This window comes from Mesoplodon bidens (genome assembly GCF_964165515.1).
Source record: "Mesoplodon bidens genome assembly, chromosome: 3".
NCBI classification, from domain to species: Eukaryota; Metazoa; Chordata; class Mammalia; order Artiodactyla; family Ziphiidae; genus Mesoplodon; species Mesoplodon bidens.
This window is the reverse complement of record NC_138178.1, coordinates 42,061,343-42,086,993: the sequence shown is the minus strand read 5'-3', so window position 1 is coordinate 42,086,993 and position 25,651 is coordinate 42,061,343. Positions and strand designations below refer to the sequence as shown.

The following is a 25,651-nucleotide window of genomic DNA, read 5'->3' as shown; positions in this document are numbered from 1 at the left end:
CACTCACTACAAATAACTCAATTTCGTTTCCTTTTATGGCCGAGTAATATTCCATTGTACATATGTGCCACATCTTCTTTATCCATTCATCTGTTGATGGACACTTAGGTTGCTTTCATCTCCTGGCTATTGTAAATAGAGTTGCAATGACCATTGTGGAACATGACTCTTTTTGGATTTTGGTTTTCTCAGGGTATATTCCCAGTAGTGGGATTGCTGGGTCGTATGGTAGTTCTATTTTTAGTTTTTTAAGGAACCTCCATACTGTTCTCCATAGTAGCTGTATCAATTTACATTCCCACCAACAGTGCAAGAGGGTTCCCTCTTCTCCACGCCCTCTCCAGCATTTATTGTTTGTAGACTTTTTGATGATGCCCATTCTAACTGGTGTGAGGTGATAACCTCATTGTAGTTTTGATTTGCATTTCTTTAATGATTAGTGATGTCTTATCCATATTTAGAAGTAGACTTGAGAACTTAAAAAAAAAAAGATAAGTCACAATGTTGCCCTGCAAAAAGAAGTTTTAGTAAGCTGAAGTTAAATAAAAACTATTTAAAGAACTACCATACAACCCAGCAATCCCACTACTGGGCATATACCCTGAGAAAACCATAATTCAAAAAGTCATGTAGTCTTTGGGGTGGGCTCAGCGGCGCAGGCAGGGCTACGGGGAGCGGTCGGCGGTCTGAGGCGGCGGCGGCCATAGGGAGGCCGCGGCGCCATGGCGGGCGGTAGACGCGCTCAGGCCGGCAAGGCGAGAGGCAGCGGCGTTCATCCTGTCCGCAGCGACCTTCTGCAGGGGCCGGGGGTGGGGAGGACTGCGGTGGGGGTCGTCCCGGGCAGCGCAGAGCGGCGGGGCGGGGCTCGCAGGCCGTCGGGGTGCAGAAGGCCTGGGCCACTGTGAGGAACCGCCGAATGCCGCTGGGCCCCGCCGCCGGGCCTCTCGACGACCACGCTCCTGCGGGGCCCCGCCTGAGGAGGACGCGGCCGAGGTGGCTGCGAGGTCACGGGAGGGCGCGGAGGATGGAGGAGCGGAAGGAGGAGGGCGAGGCCGAGATCCAGGAGCATCGCCCGAGCATTGGTTCTTCAAGTGGGAGCGGCAGTGCCTGGCCGAGGACGAGCTGGACGAGCAGCTGCCCCCCGAGCTGCAGGAGGAGGCGGCGGCCGCCGCGCAGCCCGAGCACAAGCAGCAGAAGCTGTGGCACCTGTCCCAGAACTCGGCCACCGCTGTGGCCCAGCTCTACAAAGACCGAGTGTGTCAGCAGCCAGGACTTTCTGTCTGGCTTCCCTTCCAAAACGCAGCCACCGCCGTCACCAGCCTCTACAAAGAAAGTGTGGATACCCATCAGGGAAGTTGTGATATTGGAATTCAGATTGGCTATCAGCGACGCAATAAGGATGTGTTGGCTTGGGTTAAAAAGCTCAGAAGAGCTATTCATAAAGAAGATGTGATCAGCTTCCTGTGTGGAAAAGTTCCTCTACCACGAAGCTCCCCCAAGACTGACTGTAGTGTCCCCTAACCGAGCTACTTCAACGGAAACTAGCTCACCTGTGGAGATTGATTTGCAACCCTTCTGGGAAGCCATAGCTCTGCATTGTAAAGCCGTTTAAACATGTTTCTTTCGGAAAATGGTTAAGAGTGTGCCTGTGGACCCAATTTCACATTTAGGTTTAGGTCCAGATATATTGTCTGTTTTTTGTCTGTTCTAGTTACTACTTGCTCTGGAAATGTTTAAATAGAATGTAAGCTAAGAACGTATATGGGCAATTTTTTGAATGTTAGCCAGCCTATCCTAAAAAAATGCTTTTAGAAAGTTAGTTTGAGCTGATTGGTGTTACCGTAACAGCACTTTTTGCAACATTGATTAGAATTTATTGCTTTACACGCTTATGTTGCACATGTTTCCTTACTCTTCTGAGTCAAAGAGGAAGTTCTTGTGTCTTAAGAATTCTATTGCATTTATACTTACCTGGAGAGCCTAGTCAATGACAGGCAAGTAAGGTAGATAACTGCTGGGCTCGTTCTCATGGGAACTCCCTTTGATACCTTAGGTTATTGAGTGTGCCTGTAGAACGTGAGTGTTGATGACCCAAGAGGGAGTGGACAGATGTAAGAATAATTAAATTGACTTTCCTTCTGTCTGTTGTCCCTTTGGGCCTTGCTTTGATAGCCAGGGCTGTTAAAGAACAGGTCCATCACCATGTCCCCAGGCCAGACCTGCCATAAAAAGGCATTTTGGCTGAGGGGTTTAAGTATTATTGGAGAAGCCTGAGGTATATAGTCAGTAAGTTTGTTGTTGCTTGTTCTCTAATACGGGCTTCCAGATAGAACTGGGAGAGGTACTTATAGGACATTCAATACTGCTGTAAAAATAAAACAACAAAATAATAAGACTTGGTTGAAGCCAAGATGAAAACATGGATTGTGCAAGTGACTAAGCAGATAGAAGTAATTAGTGAGTTAGGTCATGAGTCCTGTTAAAAGTAAACATTTCTGAGCCATAGTGTAGGTCATCTAAAATAAAGTAATCTGGGGCTTCCCTGGTGGCGCAGTGGTTGAGAGTCCGCCTGCCGATGCAGGGGACACGGGTTCGTGCCCCGGTCCGGGAAGATCCCACATGCTGTGGAGCGGCTGGGTCCGTGAGCCATGGCCGCTGAACCTGCACGTCCGGAGCCTGTGCTCCGCAACGGGTGAGGCCACAACGGTGAGAGGCCCGCGTACCGCAAAAAAAAAAAAAGTGTAAATAAATAAATAAAATAAAGTAAGCTGGTAATAAAAAACTGGGATATATACAAAGGGCTTCTATATCATCAATACTTTAATGCTTACAGAGATTCTTGTTCTCTTTGCCAAACATTGATTCTTTACCTGAAACCCCATTCAGAACATGGAGTTGGAAAAAGTGTTGTTTTTTTCCCCCTCCTAATTGTGAGTTTGTTTACGATAAGTTAAAAACACAAAAACATTTTATTGCAAGAAAGTCCATGATGTATGGATGCAGTACTTAAGACTGCTTGCTGTTTCTAATATAGTGGAATAGTTGATGCCATCAGAAAGTTTGAAACCCAGGCAAAACAGAGATTGATCTGTTCCTACTGAATCACAGTTTCACATCTTTTACCATTAAGTTTGAAAAAAATTACTAGAAGTGTACATAGTTTGTCAGATTAATTTTAGTGCATGGTAGTATTTGATGGAGTTGTGTTTTCTTTAAGCATTTTCATTCCTTTGTCATCACGTGGGTTTATGATTCATTCCATATTTCTCTTGTTAAAGTGTCTTTTTTTCTGTATTATACTCTACTATAGAAGTTAGTTTTAAGAAACATAAATGCCACTCTTGTTACAAAATCTTAAAAAAGAAAAAAAAAGTCATGTACTAGAATGTTCATTGCAGCTCTCTTTACAATAGCCAGGACGTGGAAGCAACCTAAGTGTCCATTGACAGATGAATGGATAAAGAAGATGTGGCACATATATACAATGGAATATTACTCAGACATAAAAAGAAACAATATTGAGTTATTTGTAGTGAGGTGGATGGGCCTAGAGTCCGTCATAAAGAGTGAAGTAAGTCAGAAAGAGAAACAAATACCATATGCTAACACATACATATGGAATCTAAGAAAAAAAAAAGGTCATGAAGAACCTAGGGGTAAGATGGGAATAAAGACACAGACCTACTAGAGAATGGACTTGAGGATATGGGGAGGGGGAATGGTAAGCTGGGACGAAGTGAGAGAGTGGCATGGACATATATACACTACCAAACGTAAAATAGATAGCTAGTGGGAAGCAGGAACATAGCACAGGGAGATGAGCTTGTTGCTTTGTGACCACCTAGAGGGCTGGGATAGGGAGGGTGGGAGGGAGACGCAAGAGGGAGGAGATATGGGGATATATGTATACTTATAGCTGATTCACTTTGTTATACAGCAGAAACTAACACACCATTGTAAAGCAATTATACTCCAATAAAAATGTTAATAAAAAAACAAACTAAGATTGTCACTTGGTCAAGAGACTGTCAAACTAAGAAGTTGTCTATATTGAAAACAAGATAATCGAAGTAGATGAAAAAAAGTGTTTACTTTCTTAAAGCTAGAAAAGTAAAATTATAATTTTATTTTTGGTAAAAATAAACTTAAATTTAAAATATTGTGAATTTTAATATACTTACTTTTCAATTTTTAAATATTTTTCAACCACTTTAATGTTCTGAAAAAAACTAACCATTAAAAAATGCATAAAAACATGTCTGTGCAGTTTTACTTTTGCCTTATGCTCCAATATGGCTCATCAAGATACTGCTGGATCCTGTATTTAACATTTTGCGGGACTTCCCTGGTGGTGTAGTGGTTAAGAATCTGCCTTCCAATGCAGGGAACATGGGTTCAACCCCTGGTTGGGGAACTAAGATCCCACATGCTGCAGGGCAACTAAGCCCATGCGCCACAACTACTGAGCCCGTGCGCTCTGGAGCTCGCCTACTGCAACTAGAGAGAAGCTAGCGCGAGCAATGAAGAGCCTGTATACCGCGACTAAGACCCAACGCAGCCAAATAAGTAAACAAATGTTAAAAAAAAAGATTTTGCTATTTTATTCATTATGATTTTTTACATTAATTTTTATTTAAAAATATTGCATTGAGCTTCCCTGGTAGCACAGTGGTTGAGAGTCCACCTGCTGATGCAGGGGACACAAGTTCGTGCCCCGGTCCGTGAAGATCCCACGTGCTGCGGAGCGGCTAGGCCCGTGAGCCATGGCCGCTGAGCCTGCGCATCCGGAACCTGTGCTCCGCAACGGGAGAGGCCACAACAGTGAGGCCCGCGTACCGCAAAAAAATAAAAAAAATATTGCATTAAGATATTATTTATCTTGATTATTGAGCTTTTGGTGCCCCCTTAAAATTGAGGGTGAAGTTGAGCGGGATCCTGTAGTGTTGAATAAGGCATTCGGTATCTCCATTGGTTATAGTGCTGGCAGAATAATTGTGGGCAGGGAAGGCACATCCTTAGCTGGAATAGGTATTCCTGTGAGGAGATCTCGGCCTTGGCTATATGTTGGAAGCAGCTGAGGAGCTTGTAAAATGCCTGATGATCAGATTGTACCCCAGACCAGTACGTCAATGTATGAAAGTGGGATCTAAACATCAGTGATCATTAAAGCTCCCCAGGTTGTTCAGTGTGCACCCAAGTCTGAGAACCATTGATCTGCAGCAGTACTTCTTAAACTTCAGGATGCACATGAATCATCTGGAGAGCTTGTTAAAATGCAGATGTATTAGCTTTGGGGTCTGGGAGTCTGCATTTATGAAAATCTGTTGCTACTGGTCTAGTGACCACACTTTAAGTAGCTAAGATTCATGGTGTGTTAGAGAAATTCCGGTGTTTTAATCTCACCAACTGTAGGCCACAGTTGAGTCCAGATTTCAAGTGGACAAACCCAGCAGACTGTTGGCACCACTTCCAGATGTCTGAGCTAACATTTTAAATCCTGAATCTTGGGTGAATATACCCATAACAGTAAATTCAGCCCTACCCAAGCACATATTTTGTCCTCCTTTGTCTAATAACCCTATAATCTGTTCCCATTCATGCACTCTGGAATTCTGCTGATACAAATTGGAAAGATCCTACAACTCTGGTGTATATGCTGCTTTCCCATAGCCAACCTTGTACTTAGTCTCCTAGGCTAAGCTGGGATCTTATTCCTCTTAGTGGCCTGAAGGTAGTAAATAGTGGAGGTGGTGCTGAGGAGAATGGGCATCTCAGTTTTTTTTTTTTTTTTTTTGTGGTACGCAGGCCTCTCACTGTTGTGGCCTCTCCCGTTGCGGAGCACAGGCTCCGGACGCGCAGGCTCAGCGGCCATGGCTCACGGACCCGGCCGCTCTGCGGCATGTGGGATTTTCCCGAACCAGGGCACGAACCCATGTCCCCTGCATCGGCAGGCGGACTCTCAACCACTGCGCCACCAGGGAAGCCCGGCCTCTCAGTTTTTATGCTAGAGAATGCTGCTTGGAAGGAGGGAGAAGGAAAACTGCTTTTTTCAGCAGAAAGGTTTTGGCGTTTTGGGATTCAAAGTTAGGCTTCCTCTTAGTTTACACATCCCCATCCCAAGACACAGAGTCCCACTTCTCAACCTTTACCCTTATCTTCGATCTGGCAGGGTTGTACTTTTATATGGCATTGCATATCTGCAAACCATACACATAGGCATAGGGCTACATCCTCAGCCAGATCTCTCATGGAGCATTAAGGTTGCTAAATGAAGACATGTTCAAAGAACTAGATGCCTTGAAGTTATATACTGTTTACGTAAACACTATAGATTTTTTTCCTTAGTTAATTTTTAAAATGAGAATGAGTAAAGAAAGTTGAAATATTTCTTTGAATGTATGAATTGCCATTTGTTAGTCAGTGAATATTTAGAAGGGCCTTTAATGTCCGAGATGCTGTGTCATATTGACAGTAGATTCATATGTTGTTGATCATTAACTTTTTTTTTTTTTTTTTTTTTACAGAAACTTATTGGAGAAGTGTTTAATATTGTGAGCCAACAGTCTACTGCTCGACCTGGCTGCATTATTGAACTCAATGCAATAACCAACCAAGTAAAACCATGCTTATGAATTGGTGTTACTAACATACTTTATCCCAGAGTGCTTAATATGCATAAGATACACAGTTGAACCTTGAACAACTTGGGGGTTAGGAGCACTGACCCTTCTCACTATAGAAAATGCACGTATAACTTACAGTCAGCTTTCTGGATCCTCAGTTCTGCATCTGCATATACAGTTAACTGCAGATTGAGTAGTACTATAATAATTACTATTGAAAAAAATTCCTATGTAAGGGGACCTGTGCAGTTCAAGAGTCAACTATATTTCATTGCAGAATAGTTCTCTTGTTTGATACTAAATACAGCCAACTTCTCTTGATTTCCTTAGTGAAAATCTCCAATGATTTACGAATTCTTCTTCTCCAGTTGAATTGTATCTGTAGCCTTATTTCCTGTTTAAAGGTCATTTGATTCAGTCAGGGAAGCCATGAAGGAAAATACAGTACAGCTGCATAGAGGCCCGGTTTGTGGTTTTTCTTTTTATATTGTTATTCATTTCAACTCAGTAGATGGTGACATCAGCTTTAAGAGTGTTTGCTTTGTTAGGCTGAGTGTTAGGTATTTTTATAAGATCCATTAAAATGAAGATAGAAGTAGGATCAAAGTATGCATTTACTTTCTAAGTACAGGTCTTTTGTGTAGGCAGTGTTCTTTCCTAGCCCCTACCTAGAAAAGAAGGAGAACCCTTCCCTCTACAGGGAGTTTGTAAATCCCATTATAGCCCTCATATTTGTTTCTTCAGGATCATGTTTGTGGACTGAAGGGGATAGAAGTAATATATTCATTCCAAATATGAAAAAAGGTTACTTTGATGAGGAAGTTACCAACTATTTTCAAACAAGGAAATGAAGAAAGAGCCAACCATATTTAAAAACAAATATAGTGTTATGTCATTATTTTTCCATGATGCCTTGCACATTCTGTTAGGGAAAATGTAATAATTTCCACCAATGTAGAGAAATTACCACATCAGCTCTTGGCAACAGAAATGCGGCTGCCAGACTCAAATTACTAACGCCTCCTAGGAAACCCTTAACTTGTGATTTCCTTTTTTTCACTCCATAGGGATATGGGAGAGTATTAGCTTCAGCCCATAAATGTCTTAATTTTTAATGAACTGCGAGTTAAATTCATTTCCCCAGTGTAGCCCCTTCTCTACTCTGTACCATGGGATATTATTACAGACCTCTTTCACCTAGCATTTTGCTTTTTACTTCATATTTTTTGAAGATTTTTCCCTTTCCATTTGTGGCTATCTTTATCACAAGGGCTGGTAAACTGCAAGCACTAATAAATGGCTTAGGCTTATAAATCATTCTGTGTTTCCAATGTGCTGTATGATTTCTATATCCATGAAAGCATCACCCTTCCCTTTTCTTTCATTTATTCTTCTTCCCTGGGGAAGGTGACCTTTTTTTTTTTTAATTTTTATTAGTTTCTGCTTTATAACAAAGTGAATCAGTCATACATATACATCTGTTCCCACAGGGAAGGTGACCTTTTATGCTATGAATGTGAAGGGATTTTTTTATGTTTCTGTATGGAGAGATATAAAAATACCTTATCACTTTCATAAAAATTTTGTGGGTCAACCTAATGTCGTAGTCATTTTATTTCCTTCTATCAATACTATGAAAGGAGGGTCATTTGCTTTATTCTCTAAGATTATAGCCCATCCATTCAGTGCCAAGATTATCATAGCTGCTTGCCTTCCTTGAAATCTGTGGGGCAGCCATCAAATTGTCTTGACCTACTTCCATAATAAGCTTTTGTTTGGATTTAGCCTTTCCTTGAATTTCAGTTCACTTTTGTGATTCTAAGTAGCTATTTGTGATTATCTTTACTCTTCTTCGCTGTGAGATCCCAAACATGATTTTGTAGCATCAGCTGACTGTGATGTTTCATCTATTCTTTTAGAAATCTTAGTTACTTAAATGTAAATACATTTCTTCAGAGATGTGTTATTCCTACTGGCTGTTATAGGATCCTTCATAATTCCCACTAGACAGACTTACTGGAAGTACTTTGAGGACCTTTCTGGGTTTTTTTTTTTGTTTTTTTTGTTTTTGTTGTTGTTCTCAAGTAGAATTAGAAAAAGAACCTATGGTAGTGTGCTTAATATGGTCTACATGGCCTTCTCCAGCCAGTCATAAGACCTGATATTTTTGAACTCAGTGGCCTAGATTACTTAACTTGTTTTTTTTTTTTGAGATGCAAACCTGTTGATTTGTTTTTACTAGAATTTCACAGTTCTGCTGATGACTATAGCATCTTTGAAAGTAATTTATCTGATGATTTTTTTCTCTTGCTTTTTCCACTCTAATTAGTCATTCTATAAAGAATAGAAATTGTTAGAGAGTTTTTTTCTTCTATTTTATATTAGGGTTCTTGGGGAGGTAGTGGGTGGAAGATACAGAATTTCAAAGATAAAACTTTACTTTTTTCATATTTGTAGTGTGGCTCAAATACACAGTTGCTTCATGTGTTTCAAGAAGACTTCATTAGAGGATATAAACCACATAAGGAAGACATGGAGAAAAAGGAAACAGAAATATTTTTTCAACCATCACAAGGTACTTTTAAAAAATAGTCTTGAGTTCAATACCTTAATCTTAGAAAACCTCCAAACTTTCATTGAGTGTGGATCTTTATATCAAAAGTCATCACTCATGATTTTTGGCAAATACACTAGTTCTATCAGAATTGCTTTTTTGTAAGTGAAGAACACATGAGGGTAAAAATTATATTTTGAAAGACAAGTTCTCTGGTGACATAGCCTTTTGCCAAGAAATGTTATTTATGAAACCTAGTTTAATTGTTTAAAAACTTAACTTCATTTGTTCAACTCTACAATTAAATTATTTTGATTGGTAATAAGTATCCCTCTGGTATCTTAAGGAAGCCAATTAATATAAGTTTACTAAAGATTATTGATAAATATAGGAGGGAGATATTATGTTGTTTGGTATACCAGGAAGCTTAGGTATGCTTAGGTATTATGTTGTATGGTATACCAGGAATTAAAGGTACCATCTCATATTTTTCCTCTCTGAAGGGTTGTATTTCTTTCTTCTTCTTGTGAAAGAAAGTAGTTCTCCTAAGACCTTCCAAGAACAAACCGTATGGTATTTAAACTTTATTATTTAGCTTTAAATATTCCTTTTAGAAGTTATACTTTGTACTTGTAAAACTTTCATGTTCTATTTGAAAATGAAATTTGAAAATAGAACATACTGAGTAGAATACTTTCTGTTTGAAGGTAGGAAAGACATGTCCTACTTTAAGAATTCATTTTCTGTGATTAATAGTTTTTAGTTTATAAAGGGTTTCCAGATACTTTATCTCATTTGGTTATAGATTGTGAGTATCTAGAAGGACATATTTAATTTTCTTAGTATAGCTTTTATCACAGAATTATGTATAGTCATTTAAGGAAGGTATTTCTACTGAATTTGTACAGTTAATTTCGTTTTCTTTAGTGGAAAATCAGAATGAGTTCTGTCTTCTGTGAGGCTTAGCTCAAACATCTTTTCACCCCTCAGACTAATAATTTTTTCCCTTTCATGCATCTTTCTTCATAGATCAGAACTTTTCTTCTTTCTAAGTTATTCAGTTGTCACGTTCAGTTTTATTTCACTGTCACTATAGCATAACAGTACTGTATAGATTTAAAATGTGCTTTTCCATAGTATTTCACCTTTACTTGAGTTAAACTTTTTTATATGCTTTTCTGCAAATCTAACTATCAATTATCATGCTACTTCTAACAGGGAATACATGCCAACCTACTAGAAAACAATGCTTATATAAGGTTGGTATTTTTTAAGTAATGTTTTTAATTGGAAGACCTGGATTTAAAAATATTATTTTATTTCCCTCTTTTGAGATATATATATTTATATTTTTTGGCTTGTGAGATCTTAGTTCCCCAACCAGGGATCGAACCCGGGCCCATGGCAGTGAAAGCACCAAGTCCTAACCGCTGGACCGCCAGGGAATTCCCTTGATATTTCTTTTTCTTTTTTTCTTTTTGTTGGGGGTATAGTTGCTTTACAATGTTGTGTTAGTTTCTGCTGTACAGCAAAGTGAATCAGCTATATGTATACATATATCCCCTCTTCTTTGGATTTCCTTCCCATTTAGGTCACCGCAGAGCACTGAGTAGAGTTCCTTATGCTATATAGCAGGTTCTCATTAGTTATCTATTTTATACATATTAGTGTATATATGTCAATCCCAGATATTTCTTTATGTCACTGTGAAATCAGGCTGAAAGATTTCCCGATGCTTTTCTTGGTTTTCCTTTAATTTTTGTACAAAGTTTCTCTTGATTTTGTAGCTGTTTCCTTAAGGGACTTGAAATGTGTATTTCTCCTCTTCCGTGACCCTGCTGTATTTTGTACTTTCTAAGTTTTAGTTAAAAATTAATTACTCTTAATTAAGAAAAGTGCCAGTTACAGACAAAAGTAGAGTGCGTAAATGAACCTTTCTATGCCCATAACTTAGATTAATGATTTTAAGATTTTGTCACCTGCTTTACCTACCCTATTTTCTTTTCTTTTCCTTTTTCATGAAATATTTTAAAGCAAACTCAGCCATCATGTTGTTTCGCTCCTGTGTACTTTATGCATTTCTAAAAATGACTTTCTTACATGTGTGCTGTTATCACATTGATAAAATAACAAAATTTCTCAGAATTCTGTAATAATTAGTCCATAGATTTACTTCATTTAATTGTCTCAAAAAATGTCAGGGTTATTTGTTCTTAATTTGTTTGGATCCGTATCCATATAGAGTCCACACATTGTGTTTCATTTTTTAAGAGTCTTTTAAGCTAAAGTAATCCCCCTTTATACTCTTATCATGCCACAGACTTGTTTTAGAGAGAGTTATTTTATAGGAATTTCTCTGACCAGTTACTTGTGACGTCATTTAAAATTTTTCCTGTAAAGTGCAAATTACCTCTGTAGACCTGATTTGACCCAGGTTCAACTTCCTAGGTGTTGCTTTGTTCATCATAGAAGGTCATAAGAAAGAACATAATGTTAGGATGTCTCATTTTTAGTGATGCTAAGATTCAGAAAATTCACCTGGTGGCACCAGTGTAAAATTTGCCAGCAATCTATTATCTCATGGTTTCTTCCATTGATATTGTTGCTTTCCATTCAATTATTTCATTAAGGATTGCACACGTGTGATTTTCTAGTTTTATCAGTTCTCATTTATTTATTAGCTGGAAAGCATTTGTAAGGAAAAGCTTTCCCTTATCAATGGCAGCTTTTTGGCTATTTTGAAATAGAGTTATTTTTAGGAAAGCGAGAGTAAGTGCTTAGTTCTTTCCCCTTAATTGATGATTTCAAAGGAGTTTGTGCCCAGGTTGCTGCCAGTGGTTACGGCTGAATTTATTGTTGTTGTTGTCTTTCTTTTTATTTTGTGAATCATTATGGACCCATTTTGGAAAAACTACTGAAGAATAATACACATACAAAGATATACTCCTATCAGTCATGAACTTTTATGTACTTAGCATATTTCAGTCAGTTTGCAGTCATAATTCTAATGCTTGCATTGTCCTGTATTAGGCTAGTGAAGACCCTTTCAAGTTGGTCCTGAGTCCTTTTGACACAACCTCATTATTTTTGATAGTTTCCTTTCTTTCAGGCACAGCAAGATATGCCAGGCTTATCTTGTAGATAGCCTTTGCAAGAATGGAGTCATCCCTCCAAACTGTTCCTTTCAATGGAGCATGGTATTTAGAGGCCACAGTTTGAGTTTTAGCAGTGCTCATTGCCAATGAGTTTCCATTATGGGTTTTCTTTTTTTTTTTTTTCTCCTTTTTCTCCTCCCTCCCTTCCTTCCTTCCTTTTTTATCAAATGAAAGAGTCTTTAAATTCTATACTGCTTCACAATTTTCAAAAGTTTCACACCCATAATTTCATATAATGTATAGGTTTTCATTTTTAAAGAAAGTTTTTGTTGTCCTTTGTAGATCTCATTTTCATATATGAAAAATGCAGTTGTCAATAGGGAATATTATGTTCACAAATAATGTCTTTTCATAAAAAATGCATAAATTTTCTAAAAAGTCTTTCCTGCACCACCATCATTGGCCCTCCACCCATAACTATTAATTTTTTTTTAAAATACTATTTTACCTACAGAAAAAGCAGGATACATGTTTAGTTCATTCTTTCCATTTAATTGCCAATTTTCCAATTAAGGAGTTAGTGCCCCAGTTACTTCAGGGGTCATCCAGTGAGGCTGACTTGCTCCTGTTCTTTTTCTCCCTCTCTTGCTCTTGCATTCTCTGTGTCTTTCTCTTCCTTTCTCTCTTCCTTTCAGTTCTTCCTTCTGGTCCTCTTGTCCTTCCTTTCCTTTTTTTCTTATGTGCCCTCTCTCTTTTGGTATTCTTATGAACTCAATGAGTTTTAATAAATTGTATTCATTTTTATTCTTTGATGCTCAAATTGTCCCATCTTTGACCAATAGGTATCCCTTCATGTTCACTTTTGTACTTTTGATGTAGCCCTGTTAGTCTTTGATAGCCACCTAACTTTTAGCACAAAAGTTATATAAAACTGCTTCTATACATCTATTCTTCCCTTTCCTCCCAACTTCTATACATATCAAGAGATTTTGTTTAAAATGTCTTTCTCTTAACCCTATAGAAACACGTTAACTTAAATATTCTTTTCCTTTAACACTAGGATATCGACCACCACCATTTTCAGAAAAGTTCTTTCTAGTAGTAATTGAAAAGGACAGCAATAATTGCTCTGTTCTCCATATGTGGCACCTTCATCTTAAATCTGTACAGGCATGTTTAGGTAAGTAATTATATTACAGTTTTATGTAGAGATGATACGAAATAAATTCATTTTACTGGATATGCTTTAGGTTGGTTAATTCTTTAAAATGAAAATCCAGTGAACTGTAAATTGAGTTGCTGAATTGAAGTATGTATAGGCCAAACTTCTAATTACAAGGCCATAAATCATTAATGAAACGGGTTAATCTAAAAGCAAACCAGTCAACGGGCACATTAGACATATTGAAAAAAAAAGTTAGATTGATTTATTTTTTAATTAGTATTTATTAAATGCCTATTATGACTCTGTTCTAGATACCATGTCTCTATAAATCAGTTTTGCCCATAGAATTAATATTGTATTTTTTTGTTGGTTAATACACACTGCCATCTGATACCATGCACATTAGCTTTAGCATCACTAAAAGAAGGAGATTTGCTATTTAGAAAATGTGATTGAGCATCTGCCGTTCAAAGGGGGAACTGGTTTTGTAGAATGTTAGGAAATGCAGCAGTGATTAAAAACAATATTTCAGCCATGCTTTTGCTCTACATATTCATATTGATGTCTTAGCAAATTAGAGGATCTGTAATATGAAGTACAGAAATTGATTATGAATCTTTCTTTTTAAAACAAACTTACTTTTTGAGAGATTCTTGTTTAAATGAAGAAATGCATAGTTAGCCATATCAAACTGAATCTACTTTAAACTGATTAGCCCAAAATATTTGAGTTTTGAAAATATTTTATTATTTCCAATGGTTACATAATTTTAATGATTTTATACATGCTAAACATTTAATACAGAGAAATAATAATGTATATGTCTTTTGTTCTCTTTGTAATCCACATTATCACATAACTGTGTAAATAGCAGTTCTAACTGGGCTATGAACTTGGACTGGAAAAGCCAAATGATTCAATAGAACCTTTACCTGTGCCTAGTTGAGCCTAATCTTCTTGTGGTAGGAGGAATCCAAAAAAATTTCAAAGCCTTTGGTATTAATTCTTGGCGTTACATGTTGTTCCACAGGAATGCAAGGGTAGAGGGATCTGTTGATAAAAGCTTGTCAGGAAGAGAATTTTATTTTTATTTTTTTTAATTGAGGTAACATTGGTTTATAAAATTATATAAGTTTCATGTGTATAGCATTCTAATTTGACTTCTGTATACAGTACAGGGTGCTCACCACCAAAAGTATAGTTTCCATCTGTCACCATAGAGTTGACTCCCTTTACCCATTCTGCCCTTCCCCACCCCCTTTCCCCTCTGGTAACCACCAATCAGTTCTCTGTATCTATGTGTTAGTCTTTGTTTTGTTTTGTTTGTTCACTTACTACTTTTAAAAACTATTCCACATATGAGTGAAACCATGCAGTACTTGTCTTTCTCCGTCTGACTTATTTCACTTAGCATAATACCCTCCGGGAAGAGAATTCTTAACCCACCAGAGAATATAGTATTTTCTAGAGTTGGGCACAGAGCCAGGAATGGTTCTGAAGAGATTAATAGAGGTAGCAACAGATCCTTGTGGTGGGATAGGAATTATGTGATGCCTTCTGTCCCCCTGCTTATGAAGAAAGTATCCCACTGCAGTTCCCCTCAGGTCTGGGCTAGTGTGGAGTTGCCTTGCTTACTCTGTGACAGCAGTAAAAGGTCACAGACAGGAAGATTACAGTGGAAGCAAACAAATCATATGCTGTCTTTAGCTTTGACATAAAGCATCTATCTTGTGGTTCTAAAATGTGCAGCAGATTTAACATGGTGTACATTGCCATTACAGCTGATATGTGAATTTAGCAGTGTGTTGAAAATCCTGGCAAAGGGTGAAGGCATAGACTAGACTTACATTTAGGTGGGGAAGGAACATTTGGAGTACCTTCTAGGTACCAGGCACTGAGATAGGTACTTTATATATGTGAGATAGATGTTACCCTCAGTTTACCAATGGAATAATATTAAGTAACTTGACCAAATGACACATGTAGTTTGTCACACACCAAGTTTCAAAATTATGTCTTCTGGCTTTAAAGCCTTTCTTTTGCTTTTTCCCCCTGCTCTTATTTTCTTTCTTTGCATGAGATATATGCATTAGAAAATTGCCTGGTTTACAGAAAGAGAAATGATTCAATTCAGCCTTATTTTGCAGGTGAGAAAATAGCTAGAGATGATGAAGTACATTGCTTAAGGCAACATATCTAGTTAGTTTTAGAGTAGGAGTAGTATTTCTGTCTTCTGACTACTGATTCAAGTTTGTCGTCTTATTCTGCTTTACAAAAAATGTTTTCACATTTCTTATTTAGTGGTCTGCCATTATAAAAGAGATTGACATATTTAAAATCCACCAGAAGCAAAAGGGGATTGATTATTATCTCTCCGTATTCTGGTGCTACTCGGGATGTATAAAGCTAATAAGACCTCATCCTTGCCCTTGATGAATTCATAGTCTAATGGGGGGAGGGAGATGGACATACAAATAAATAAATGTGATGCAAAGTATCTCTTACATGTAGCAGAAGCACAGATAACTAAATCTGCTTAGAGATTTACACTCCACCTGAATGTGAAAGCTGGAAGCTTTTTGGACAGAGATCAAGGTCAATATGCTTACAAAGCCATTCAACTAATACTATCTTAAATTTGTTTCGAACCTTTATATGTTCTTTTTGGGTTTTTTTTTTGCGGTACACGGGCCTCTCCCTGTTGTGGCCTCTCCCGTTGCGGAGCACAGGCTCCGGACGCTCAGGCTCAGCGGCCATGGCTCACGGGCCTAGCCACTCCGTGGCATGTGGGCTCTTCCCGGACCAGGGCACGAACCCGTGTCCCCTGCATCGGCAGGCGGACTCTCAACCACTGCGCCACCAGGGAAGCCCTATATGTTCTTGAGATCTTGTTTATTATCTTGTTTCAGCACTTGATAGTTAGTAGGCTGGTATTTTAGTGTCTTCTTTACCGCTAGCTAATTTTATGACCTACGGAAAATCATTAAGCTTTCCAAGTTTAAATTTCTTCATCTATTGAGGCAGTACCTTGTTATTTCTCAAAGTTTGATTTATGACCCGTCTGTTTCAGAAACACCTTGGCTGCTTATTAATGCAGATTTATGGGATCTACCCCAAAACAACTGAGTCAGTGTTTCTATGGCTAGGCCTGAGAACCTTCATGTTAAAAGTTCCTCAAGCTTTTGATGTGTTTTGAGAATACTGGGCTAGAGAACTTGTTTTTTTTCTAGATCTTACATGTTGTGATTCTTCACTGACAATATCCCTGTGATGTAATTGCTGATGCTAAGAAAGAGTAAAATAGTTTAAAAAAAATTCTATCAAGGTAACTGAGCAAAAGTTTGAAAATTGATCTTGTCTCCAGAGCACTTTTAAGAAACCATGTTTCTTAAATCATCACAAAATATTATACTAGCTCATGTATATAGTGACGATACTATATATATTTCATAATTTCATAATTTATTTTCAAAGCTAAAGCTTCAGAAGGTGTTTCATCAGAGAGTCTACTTCCAGTCCCTGGACAGAAGAACATAGACTCTTCTCCAGAAACCTCTCCTAGTGTGAGCCCCATGCCACATTCTTCATCAATTGCCAACCTTCAAACTGCTAGTAAACTGATTCTGAGTTCCAGACTGGTATATAGCCAACCTCTTGATCTCCCAGTAGGAGTTGAAGTAATAAGAGCAACGCCTTCAGCAGGTAACATAAATTTAAGACCGGACAGTTGTAGCTCAGAGCAATCGTCAGTGCATAAAATGGGTGAACTCTTCTGAAATATGTGCAGAGTTGACACTGAGATAAAGATTTGTTTTCTACTAATGATACCTCTATTTAGAAACATGTCTATTTTAGAAATAATTTCCTGTGATAAATGTAATCAGCTTGACAGAAAATACTGTGAACATTTTAATGCAAGGTTTCTTGCCTACGCTGTGATTTCCTATAAATAGGAATACTGTGATAGTGAAATTGGAAAGAAAAATATGGTCATATGTGAATTATTGAAGCTTTTTTTTTAATTAAGGCTTTTCATCCACAGTATTGCTATCATTAAGTATGTTTGACCAGGAGTTGGCAGATACTTTGGGGGGAAAATATAGGATACAGGATTAGAGTTTGGTTTGCCTAGAGTGATACTGACATTAGCAAGGTTGGTAAAATAGTTTAAAGAGCAGGACTGGCATCTGTATTTTAAAATGTTCTGTCATTGTGGGGCTTCCCTGGTGGCACAGTGGTTGAGAGTCCGCCTGCCGATGCAGGGGACATGGGTTCGTGCCCCGGTCCGGAAGATCCCACAGGGCCCATGAGCCATGGCCGCTGAGCCTGCGCATCTGGAGCCTGTGTTCCGCAACGGGAGAGGCCACAACAGTGAGAGGCCCGCATACCGCAAAAAAAAAAAAAAGTTCTGTCATTGTGGAATTTGAATTGAGGAGTTCCTCAAATAGTGTTTTGGGGAACCAGAATTGGAGGTTCAAGACTATTCCAATTACTGGTGAATGATTTTGAGTATGAGGTTCTCTTACTCATCCCTAACACAGGTTTGGAATCAGAGTTGGAAAGACCACATTAAGAGTTTACTCTGGGCTTTTGTGGCAGGTGCAGATTTGGGTCAGCTTTTGAATCTTTCAAAGTATTTGGAAAGTTTAGGATATACTCAAATAAGTTTATTGGAATTAATAATGATAAATTACATTTTGCAGGGACTCTGTAAAATGCTTTCAAATGTCTTGTTGGACAGTAAAACTCCAAGGGAAGTAGTAACATGATCCCTATTATTTATTTATTTAAATATTTATTTATTTATTATTTTTTGGCTGTGTTGGGTCTTCGTTTCTGTGCGAGGGCTTTCTCTAGTTGCGGCAAGCGGGGGCCACTGTTCATCGCGGTGCGTGGGCCTCTCACTGTCGCGGCCTCTCTTGTTGCGGAGTACAGGCTCCAGACGCGCAGGCTCGGTAGTTGTGGCTCACGGGCCTAGTTGCTCTGCGGCATGTGGGATCTTCCCAGACCAGGGCTTGAACCCATGTCCCGGGCATTGGCAGGCAGATTCTCAACCACTGCGCCACCAGGGAAGCCCCTCCCTATTATTTAGATAGAACAGGCTCGGATGTTTAAGTGGCTTTCCCACTGTTAGGCAGGCATTGATAGAATGGCACTTGAATCCAGGCCTTCTGATCCCAATCTTAATCACTATTACCTCTCATCTTATAGTTTTTTTAAAATTAATTTATTTAATTTATTTATTTTTGGCTGCCTTGGGTCTTTGTTGCTGCGTGTGGGCTTTCTCTCGTTGTGGCGAGCGGGAGCTACTCTTTGCTGTGGTGCGTGGGCTTCTCGTTGCGGTGGCTTCTCTTGTTGTAGAGCATGAGCTCTAGGTGCAGGCCTTAGTAGTTGCAGCATGTGGGCTCAGTAGTTGTGGCACACGGGCTTAGTTGCTCCACAGCATGTGGGATCTTCCAGGGCCAGGGCTCGAACCCGTGTCCCCTGCATTGGCAGGCGGACTCTCAACCACTGCCCCACTAGGGAAGTCCCTCCCCTCATGTTATAGTTGACAATAGATGGGAAGTGTTAGTCTTTGGCAGTCAGGAATAAATGTGAGGGTTCTGGTTCAGTGTTAGGAGAGCATGAATTAAACCTGGTGAAGAAGGTGAGTGTCTGTTTAGCTGACTGAAAACATTTTGTGGTGGGGGTAGATCTAGTGTCTGGATTATTTGCGGGCCAGTTAGGGGAATTTGAAAGGCAAATTTTAATGACTACCTAAGTATTTATGATGAAAGTGATAAAAGGTATAGAATGAAAGTCCAGTGAGGCATGTGTGGTAAAGACATATAAATTACAGCAGGTGACAGGTTTATTGATTAAGCATTGACTTGCTTCATTGCTTTTGAGTTTTATTTTAATGAAATATTTGGTTTAGCAGGGGACTGCAGAGTTACTCTGAAGAAGCTCATAGTGGATTTGGATTAATCACATTCTAGAATTTGATTATTAGCATATTATTTTGTGTTTCTATTACTATGACGATCTGCTTTTTCTTTTTTAAGGCCACCTGAGTTCCTCTTCAATTTATCCAGTGTGCCTGGCACCTTATTTAGTGGTTACAACTTGTTCTGACAATAAAGTACGCTTCTGGAAATGTAGTATGGAAACCAATCTACAATGTAAAAGTGATGAGAAGGAAACCTATTATTGGAGGAGATGGCCCTTGATGAATGATGAAGGAGAAGATAACAGCAGTACAGTGAGCATTGTGGGAAGACCAGTTGCTGTTAGCTGTTCATACACAGGTCGCCTTGCAGTGGCTTACAAACAACCTATCCATCACAATGGTTTTGTTTCTAAAGAATTTTCCATGCATGTTTGCATATTTGAATGTGAATCTACAGGAGGTTCAGAATGGGTTTTAGAACAAACAATTCATCTTGATGATTTGATCAAAGTTGGGAGTGTACTTGATTCAAGGGTCAGTGTCGACAGTAATCTCTTTGTGTACAGCAAATCAGATGCACTTTTGAGCAAGGATAGATATCTTATTCCGAATATCAAACATTTAGTACATTTGGACTGGGTATCAAAAGAAGATGGCTCCCACATTCTCACAGTAGGGGTCGGTGCTAATATCTTCATGTATGGGCGGCTTTCAGGAATTGTGACTGAGCAAATCAATAGTAAGGATGGAGTAGCTGTCATTACTTTACCACTAGGTGGAAGTATCAAGCAAGGAGTTAGGTCAAGATGGGTTCTTCTTAGATCTATAGACTTAGTGTCTTCTGTTGATGGTACACCTTCACTGCCTGTTTCTCTCTCTTGGGTAAGAGATGGGATATTGGTGGTAGGAATGGATTGTGAAATGCATGTATATGCACAGTGGAAGCATGCTGTCAAATTTGGAGACGTTGACGCTGATGGTCCTGATGCAGAAGAGACAGCAATACAAGATCATTCTGCCTTTAAATCTAATATGTTGTCAAGAAAAAGTATTGTTGAGGGAGCAGCTATTGCTGATGATATTTTTTGTTCGCCAACTGTAGCTCAAGACGGCGGCTTATTTGAGGCTGCACATGTACTTTCCCCTACTCTCCCACAGTATCATCCAACCCAGCTGTTAGAATTGATGGATTTAGGGAAAGTTCGCAGGGCTAAAGCTATTCTCTCTCATTTAGTAAAATGCATTGCAGGAGAAGTTGCAATAGTTAGAGATGCTGATGCTGGAGAAGGAACTAAGCGACATATTTCTCGAACCATTAGTGTAAGTGGCAGTACAGCAAAGGATACAGTCACCATAGGGAAAGATGGTACTCGAGATTATACTGAGATAGATTCTATTCCCCCACTACCGTTATATGCATTGCTTGCTGCCGATCAAGATACAACCTACAGAATTTCAGAAGAAAGTACAAAACTACCACAGAGCTATGAAGATCATATGGAAAGTCAACCAGAGGATCAATATTTAGAGCTGTTCCAAATCCAGGATATAACAACAGATGATATTGACTTAGAGCCAGAAAAAAGAGAAAACAAATCAAAAGTAATAAATCTTTCTCAATACGGACCAGCTTACTTTGGCCAAGAACATGCTAGGGTACTTTCAAGTCATCTTATGCACTCAAGTCTACCAGGCCTTACCCGTTTGGAGCAGATGTTCCTTGTAGCTTTGGCTGATACAGTGGCTACCACCAGTACTGAGCTCGATGAAAACAGAGATAAGAGTTACTCAGGTAAATACTCTAACTAAAAATTTATAAAGTTATCATTAATAGAACTGTTTGTATTTATCTATATAATGACTCACATATTAAATTGCAGTCTTTCTTTAAACCTTGCAGGGAAATGACCTCTCTAGTTGATAGTTACTATTAATGATTAGTTGTAAAAGGAAAGGTGATTGGGGTAGGCTATGACTTGTGCATGTGACTTTATGTATTTGTGATATCTGTGTGAATCCTCACATGAATTTTTACCCTGAAACCTTCATATCATTTTGGACATATAGTCTTTTGTTTTTTTTGAACAGATTGATTCCTATGGTTTATTTTTATTTTAATTTTAGTGATAATAATGGCCCATTTGTTAATTTTACTATTGAACCACCAGGTTGTAAGGACCCGCTGGGCTCAACTTGTTCATCTTTGCATTTCTAGGTATAAATAAATTTTGTAATTACCTAATTTTCTCCAAAAAGTCTCTTGAGAAAGGGGTTTTCATACATTTTAATGTAACATGTGTCTTGCTTAATTCGTTCTGTAACCGGAAAAATTCTGGCTGCCTCCTGAAACTAGATTTCATTCTTTTTTATGCAGATAGTTGAAAGTAATGGTGTTGATTCTAAATGATGACATTAGCAAAGGAAACCGAAAATGATTGATCATTCATTCATTCAGTAAATATTGTGGAGGAGTGAACAATTGCTATGTGCCAGGTGCTTCATGTACTTTATTGTATTTAATTATAACAACAGTCTTCTAGTAGGTAGCTACTATTATACTTAATTTTATAGATGAAGACTCTGATCCTTAGGGAGATTAAGTGACACATAAGATCACATAGGTAGTAAATGGCAGAACTGGGGTTCAGATGTGGGTAAATCATTGCCTCCAAGCCTATACTCTTCTAATTATTTCACAAGATTTCCAAGTTTGAGGGAAAAAGACTGTTCCTCAAAGCTACCTGGAATATATCTCTTCATATAGGTTTATGCCTTTATAATATATCTCCAAGGTTTTCTGTAGATTAAAATAACTAGTGACCTTTAGAGGATTTTGCCTATGAGTTATTTTCTAACCATATTAATTAAAAAAATTTTGAATCATTATGAAGTTGTGTGCAGTTGAGCAAGATTCTCCCCAGAACAGCCTTAAGCCTTTGTTGCAAACTTAATATATGTTAGAGTTTTTATTTGAGACATTAAGAAAATAGATACATCATAATCCATGAAAAACAGTTTAAATTTTCGGATACAAAACTGTATCCTTAGTTAGGCAATATAAAAATGGTTCCTCCTGGTCACAAAGGATTTTCATTAGGTAGATAAGGCAGGAATGAATGTCTCCATTTCACAGGTGGCAAACTGAAGCTCAGAGATTAAATAGTTGCCATCTCAGTAAATGGATTCTAAGTAAATGAATTCTTCCATTTGTTCAAGTAAGACAATTTAGAGGTATTCCTGACTGCTTTCTCTCCTGCCCTAATCCAGTCCATTGGCGAATGCTATTAGTTCTACTGTATGGAGACTCCAGTCATTTCTCATCACCTATTCTGTTACCACTCTGGTCCAAGTCACGTCACATTCTGCCTAATTATTGACAAAGTCTCCTACTAAACTGTTCCGTTCTTGTTACCCCAGTCTATTCTTCGCATAGGAATTAGTGATTATTTTAAAACAAAATCACATTAAATCTCTCCTCTACTCAACAAACACTGGCTTCCCATCTCACTTTAGAACAAAAAGCCAAATGCTTCAGTGATCTACAAGGCTCTTTGTGATCTGTGCTCACTTCCATTCTACTGCATTGTCTTCCTTGCTGTCCCACAAACACACTAGGCACATTCCTGTCTCAGGGTCTTTGCGCATATTGTTTCCTCTGCACAGAATACTTGTCTTCCAGATTAAGGCACGCCTCATTCCCTTACCTCCTCAGATTTCTGCTGAAATGTCATCTTATTGGAAAGTTTTTCCCTGGCCTCATTATATCAAATAGAACCCTCTTACCCCAGCACTCCCTTTCTCTCAGTCCTGCTTTATTTCTCTCAATAGCATTAATTTCCACTAGACACATTACTTCTTTATTGTTTGTCTCTGTCTCCTAAGATGTAAGCACCCTGAGAGTGGAGACTTTGCCTTATTCCCTGCCAAACCCCCAGTACCTAAACTGTGCCTCCAATGTAGTGGATGCTTACTTTGTTGAATGAATACATGAGTGAGTGGATGAACAAATATAGCTGATGGGAAGTAGAGGTGGAACTTTGACAATTTAAAACATTTTATTTTCTTCAAGAAAATATTTGATTCAATACTCTTGAGTACTTCCTAAGTGGCAGTTACCAGGCTAGGCGCTGTTAGTATTTTTCTGTTTCTTTTATCCAACAATGCCTATAATTTTGAGTAAACTTGCCGTGCTTTCATACCTCTGCTCAACTTTTGACTAAGAGTAAATTTGTGGAATCAAGGTTAGAGTTCAGCCTTAACTTGGTAACACTAGCCTGGGGAGTCAAATTTGAAATCTTTGAATAATGAATCTTCTGTATTTCATTGGAGCTAACCAACCTAGAAAATATTACCTATTTAATCATATAATAAATAATTTTACTTTATTATGTAATTCCTGTTTTTAAATCTCATCTGAATTTGCACAGGAAATATTTAAAAAATTATACCTAACTTACTATAGCTAATATATTTTTATTGGATTTCAAGATTTTTTCCTTTTCATTTATTATGAGTAGCTCTAAGTACTATTATTACCTGTACTAATAGGTACCTATATTTTTCCCAATTTTTTTCATTTGGCAGTTTTAATATATACATATGCTTTTTGTAAAGCTGTATAAATAAAGATATTGAAGTGTTCAGAAAGGAATACACTCAAAAATATATATATATTGTGTAAATTATTATTATTATATTTAATGTTTATTTTCTAACTTTTTACTGGTTTGTGATTTGTTGCATTCCTTTTTCCTTAAACATATTTCCTCTTTGCAGGAAGAGACACATTAGATGAGTGTGGTTTGCGGTACTTACTAGCTATGCGCTTGCACACTTGCCTTTTGACATCGCTGCCTCCTTTATACCGAGTACAGCTGCTTCATCAAGGTATTGTTTGAAACTTCGTGCAACTTTTATTTCGTACTGAAGTGGTTAGTGTATTCATATTTGTGTCTAAGCATTAGTAAGTCAACATATGCATACCTATCACTAGCCTTAAGATCTTCCTGTCACAGGAAAATAAGGTACCCACTTACCTTTTTTCTATGTTATTTTTCAGCTGTATTCTGTGACTTTTGCTCATCTGTCTCAGTTTCTCAGACTTCAGTCACTAAAGTCATAGTAGTTTAAGTAAACTTAGTATGCCTGAGGTTGTAACCTAAAGTGGCCCTGGATTTCTATGACGCCTGATACCTTTTCTTTAAAAATTATGTAAATTTTGTCCTATGCATTATTATTTGTGTTTATTTTAATATAAGCATTATGTGCTAAATTATTTACTTACAAGTAAAGCTGATGTTTCATGAATATCTGCTGTAGAGTAATCCAGTAGATTTGTATACTTTTAGCACACTGCCACATACCCTGATTTGCAATATATAGGTTTATATCGGCCCCCTAACTTAATAGATTAAAAAATCAAAACTATAGAGTTTAAAGTGACCTCCCAAGATATAGGGCTATTTGTTAATGGAGAATTCCAGTGCAGTGGGCTGTGTTCCTTTTGAAACCAGCATCCTGGATACAGCCCCATAAAATATGCTTTAGTATTGTAGGACCTGGAATACCAGGCTTTATAGTTTGTTACTCTTACCCACAGTACTTACCCTTTACCCTTTACCCTCAATAAATGTTCTTTGAAAATATGATTACAAACATATGTCATATTCTGTCATGTTTTTAAACTATAATTCATCTATATGGTCCTTTATATTTTCTAAAAATACAAATTTTGCTGTTTTTTTCCTATTTGAATTATCACTGTTAATGAATGACCTTATAACCTTGCATATAAATATTTATGTATATATCTTATTACTTCCTCATGTTTGTTTTCTAGTAGTGAAATAACTGAATCAAAGGGCTTGAAAATTCTTTTTTTTTTAAACATCTTTATTGGACTATAGTTGCTTTAAAATGGTGTATTACTTGCTGCTTTATAACAAACTGAATCAGATACATATACATATGTTCCCATATCTCTTCCCTCTTGCGTCTCCCTCCCTCCTACCCTCCCTAGCCCACCCCTCTAGATGGTCACAAACCACCTAGCTGATCTCCCTATGTTATGTGGCCGCTTCCGACTAGCTATCTATTTTATGTTTGGTAGTGTATATATGTCCATGCCACTCTCTCACTTTGTCACAGCTTACCCTTCCCCCTCCCCATATCCTCAAGTCCATTCTCTAGTAGGTCTGTGTCTTTATTCCCATCTTACCCCTAGGTTCTTCATGACTTTTTTTTTTCTTAGATTCCATATATATGTGTTAGCATACGGTACTTGTC

General features: G+C 38.0%; 1 protein-coding gene and 1 pseudogene across 4 annotated transcripts in view; both read left to right on the top strand.

Moving 5' to 3' along the window:
• Positions 1-25,651, top strand: part of DMXL2 (Dmx like 2) — a 169,859-nt gene that overhangs the window by 78,643 nt on the left and 65,565 nt on the right. For all 3 annotated transcript variants that reach the window (XM_081227961.1, XM_081227960.1, XM_081227962.1), the window contains 6 exons: positions 6,525-6,614; positions 9,081-9,198; positions 13,333-13,452; positions 16,912-17,139; positions 19,482-21,158; positions 24,143-24,253. In XM_081227961.1, coding sequence (XP_081084087.1) covers positions 6,525-6,614; positions 9,081-9,198; positions 13,333-13,452; positions 16,912-17,139; positions 19,482-21,158; positions 24,143-24,253 — 2,344 coding nt within the window. The remainder of the gene's footprint in view (positions 1-6,524; positions 6,615-9,080; positions 9,199-13,332; positions 13,453-16,911; positions 17,140-19,481; positions 21,159-24,142; positions 24,254-25,651) is intronic.
• LOC308614955 (HUWE1-associated protein modifying stress responses 1-like) lies at positions 723-1,612 on the top strand (annotated as a pseudogene). Its single transcript has 2 exons — positions 723-732; positions 788-1,612. The product of its transcript is annotated as an HUWE1-associated protein modifying stress responses 1-like (transcript).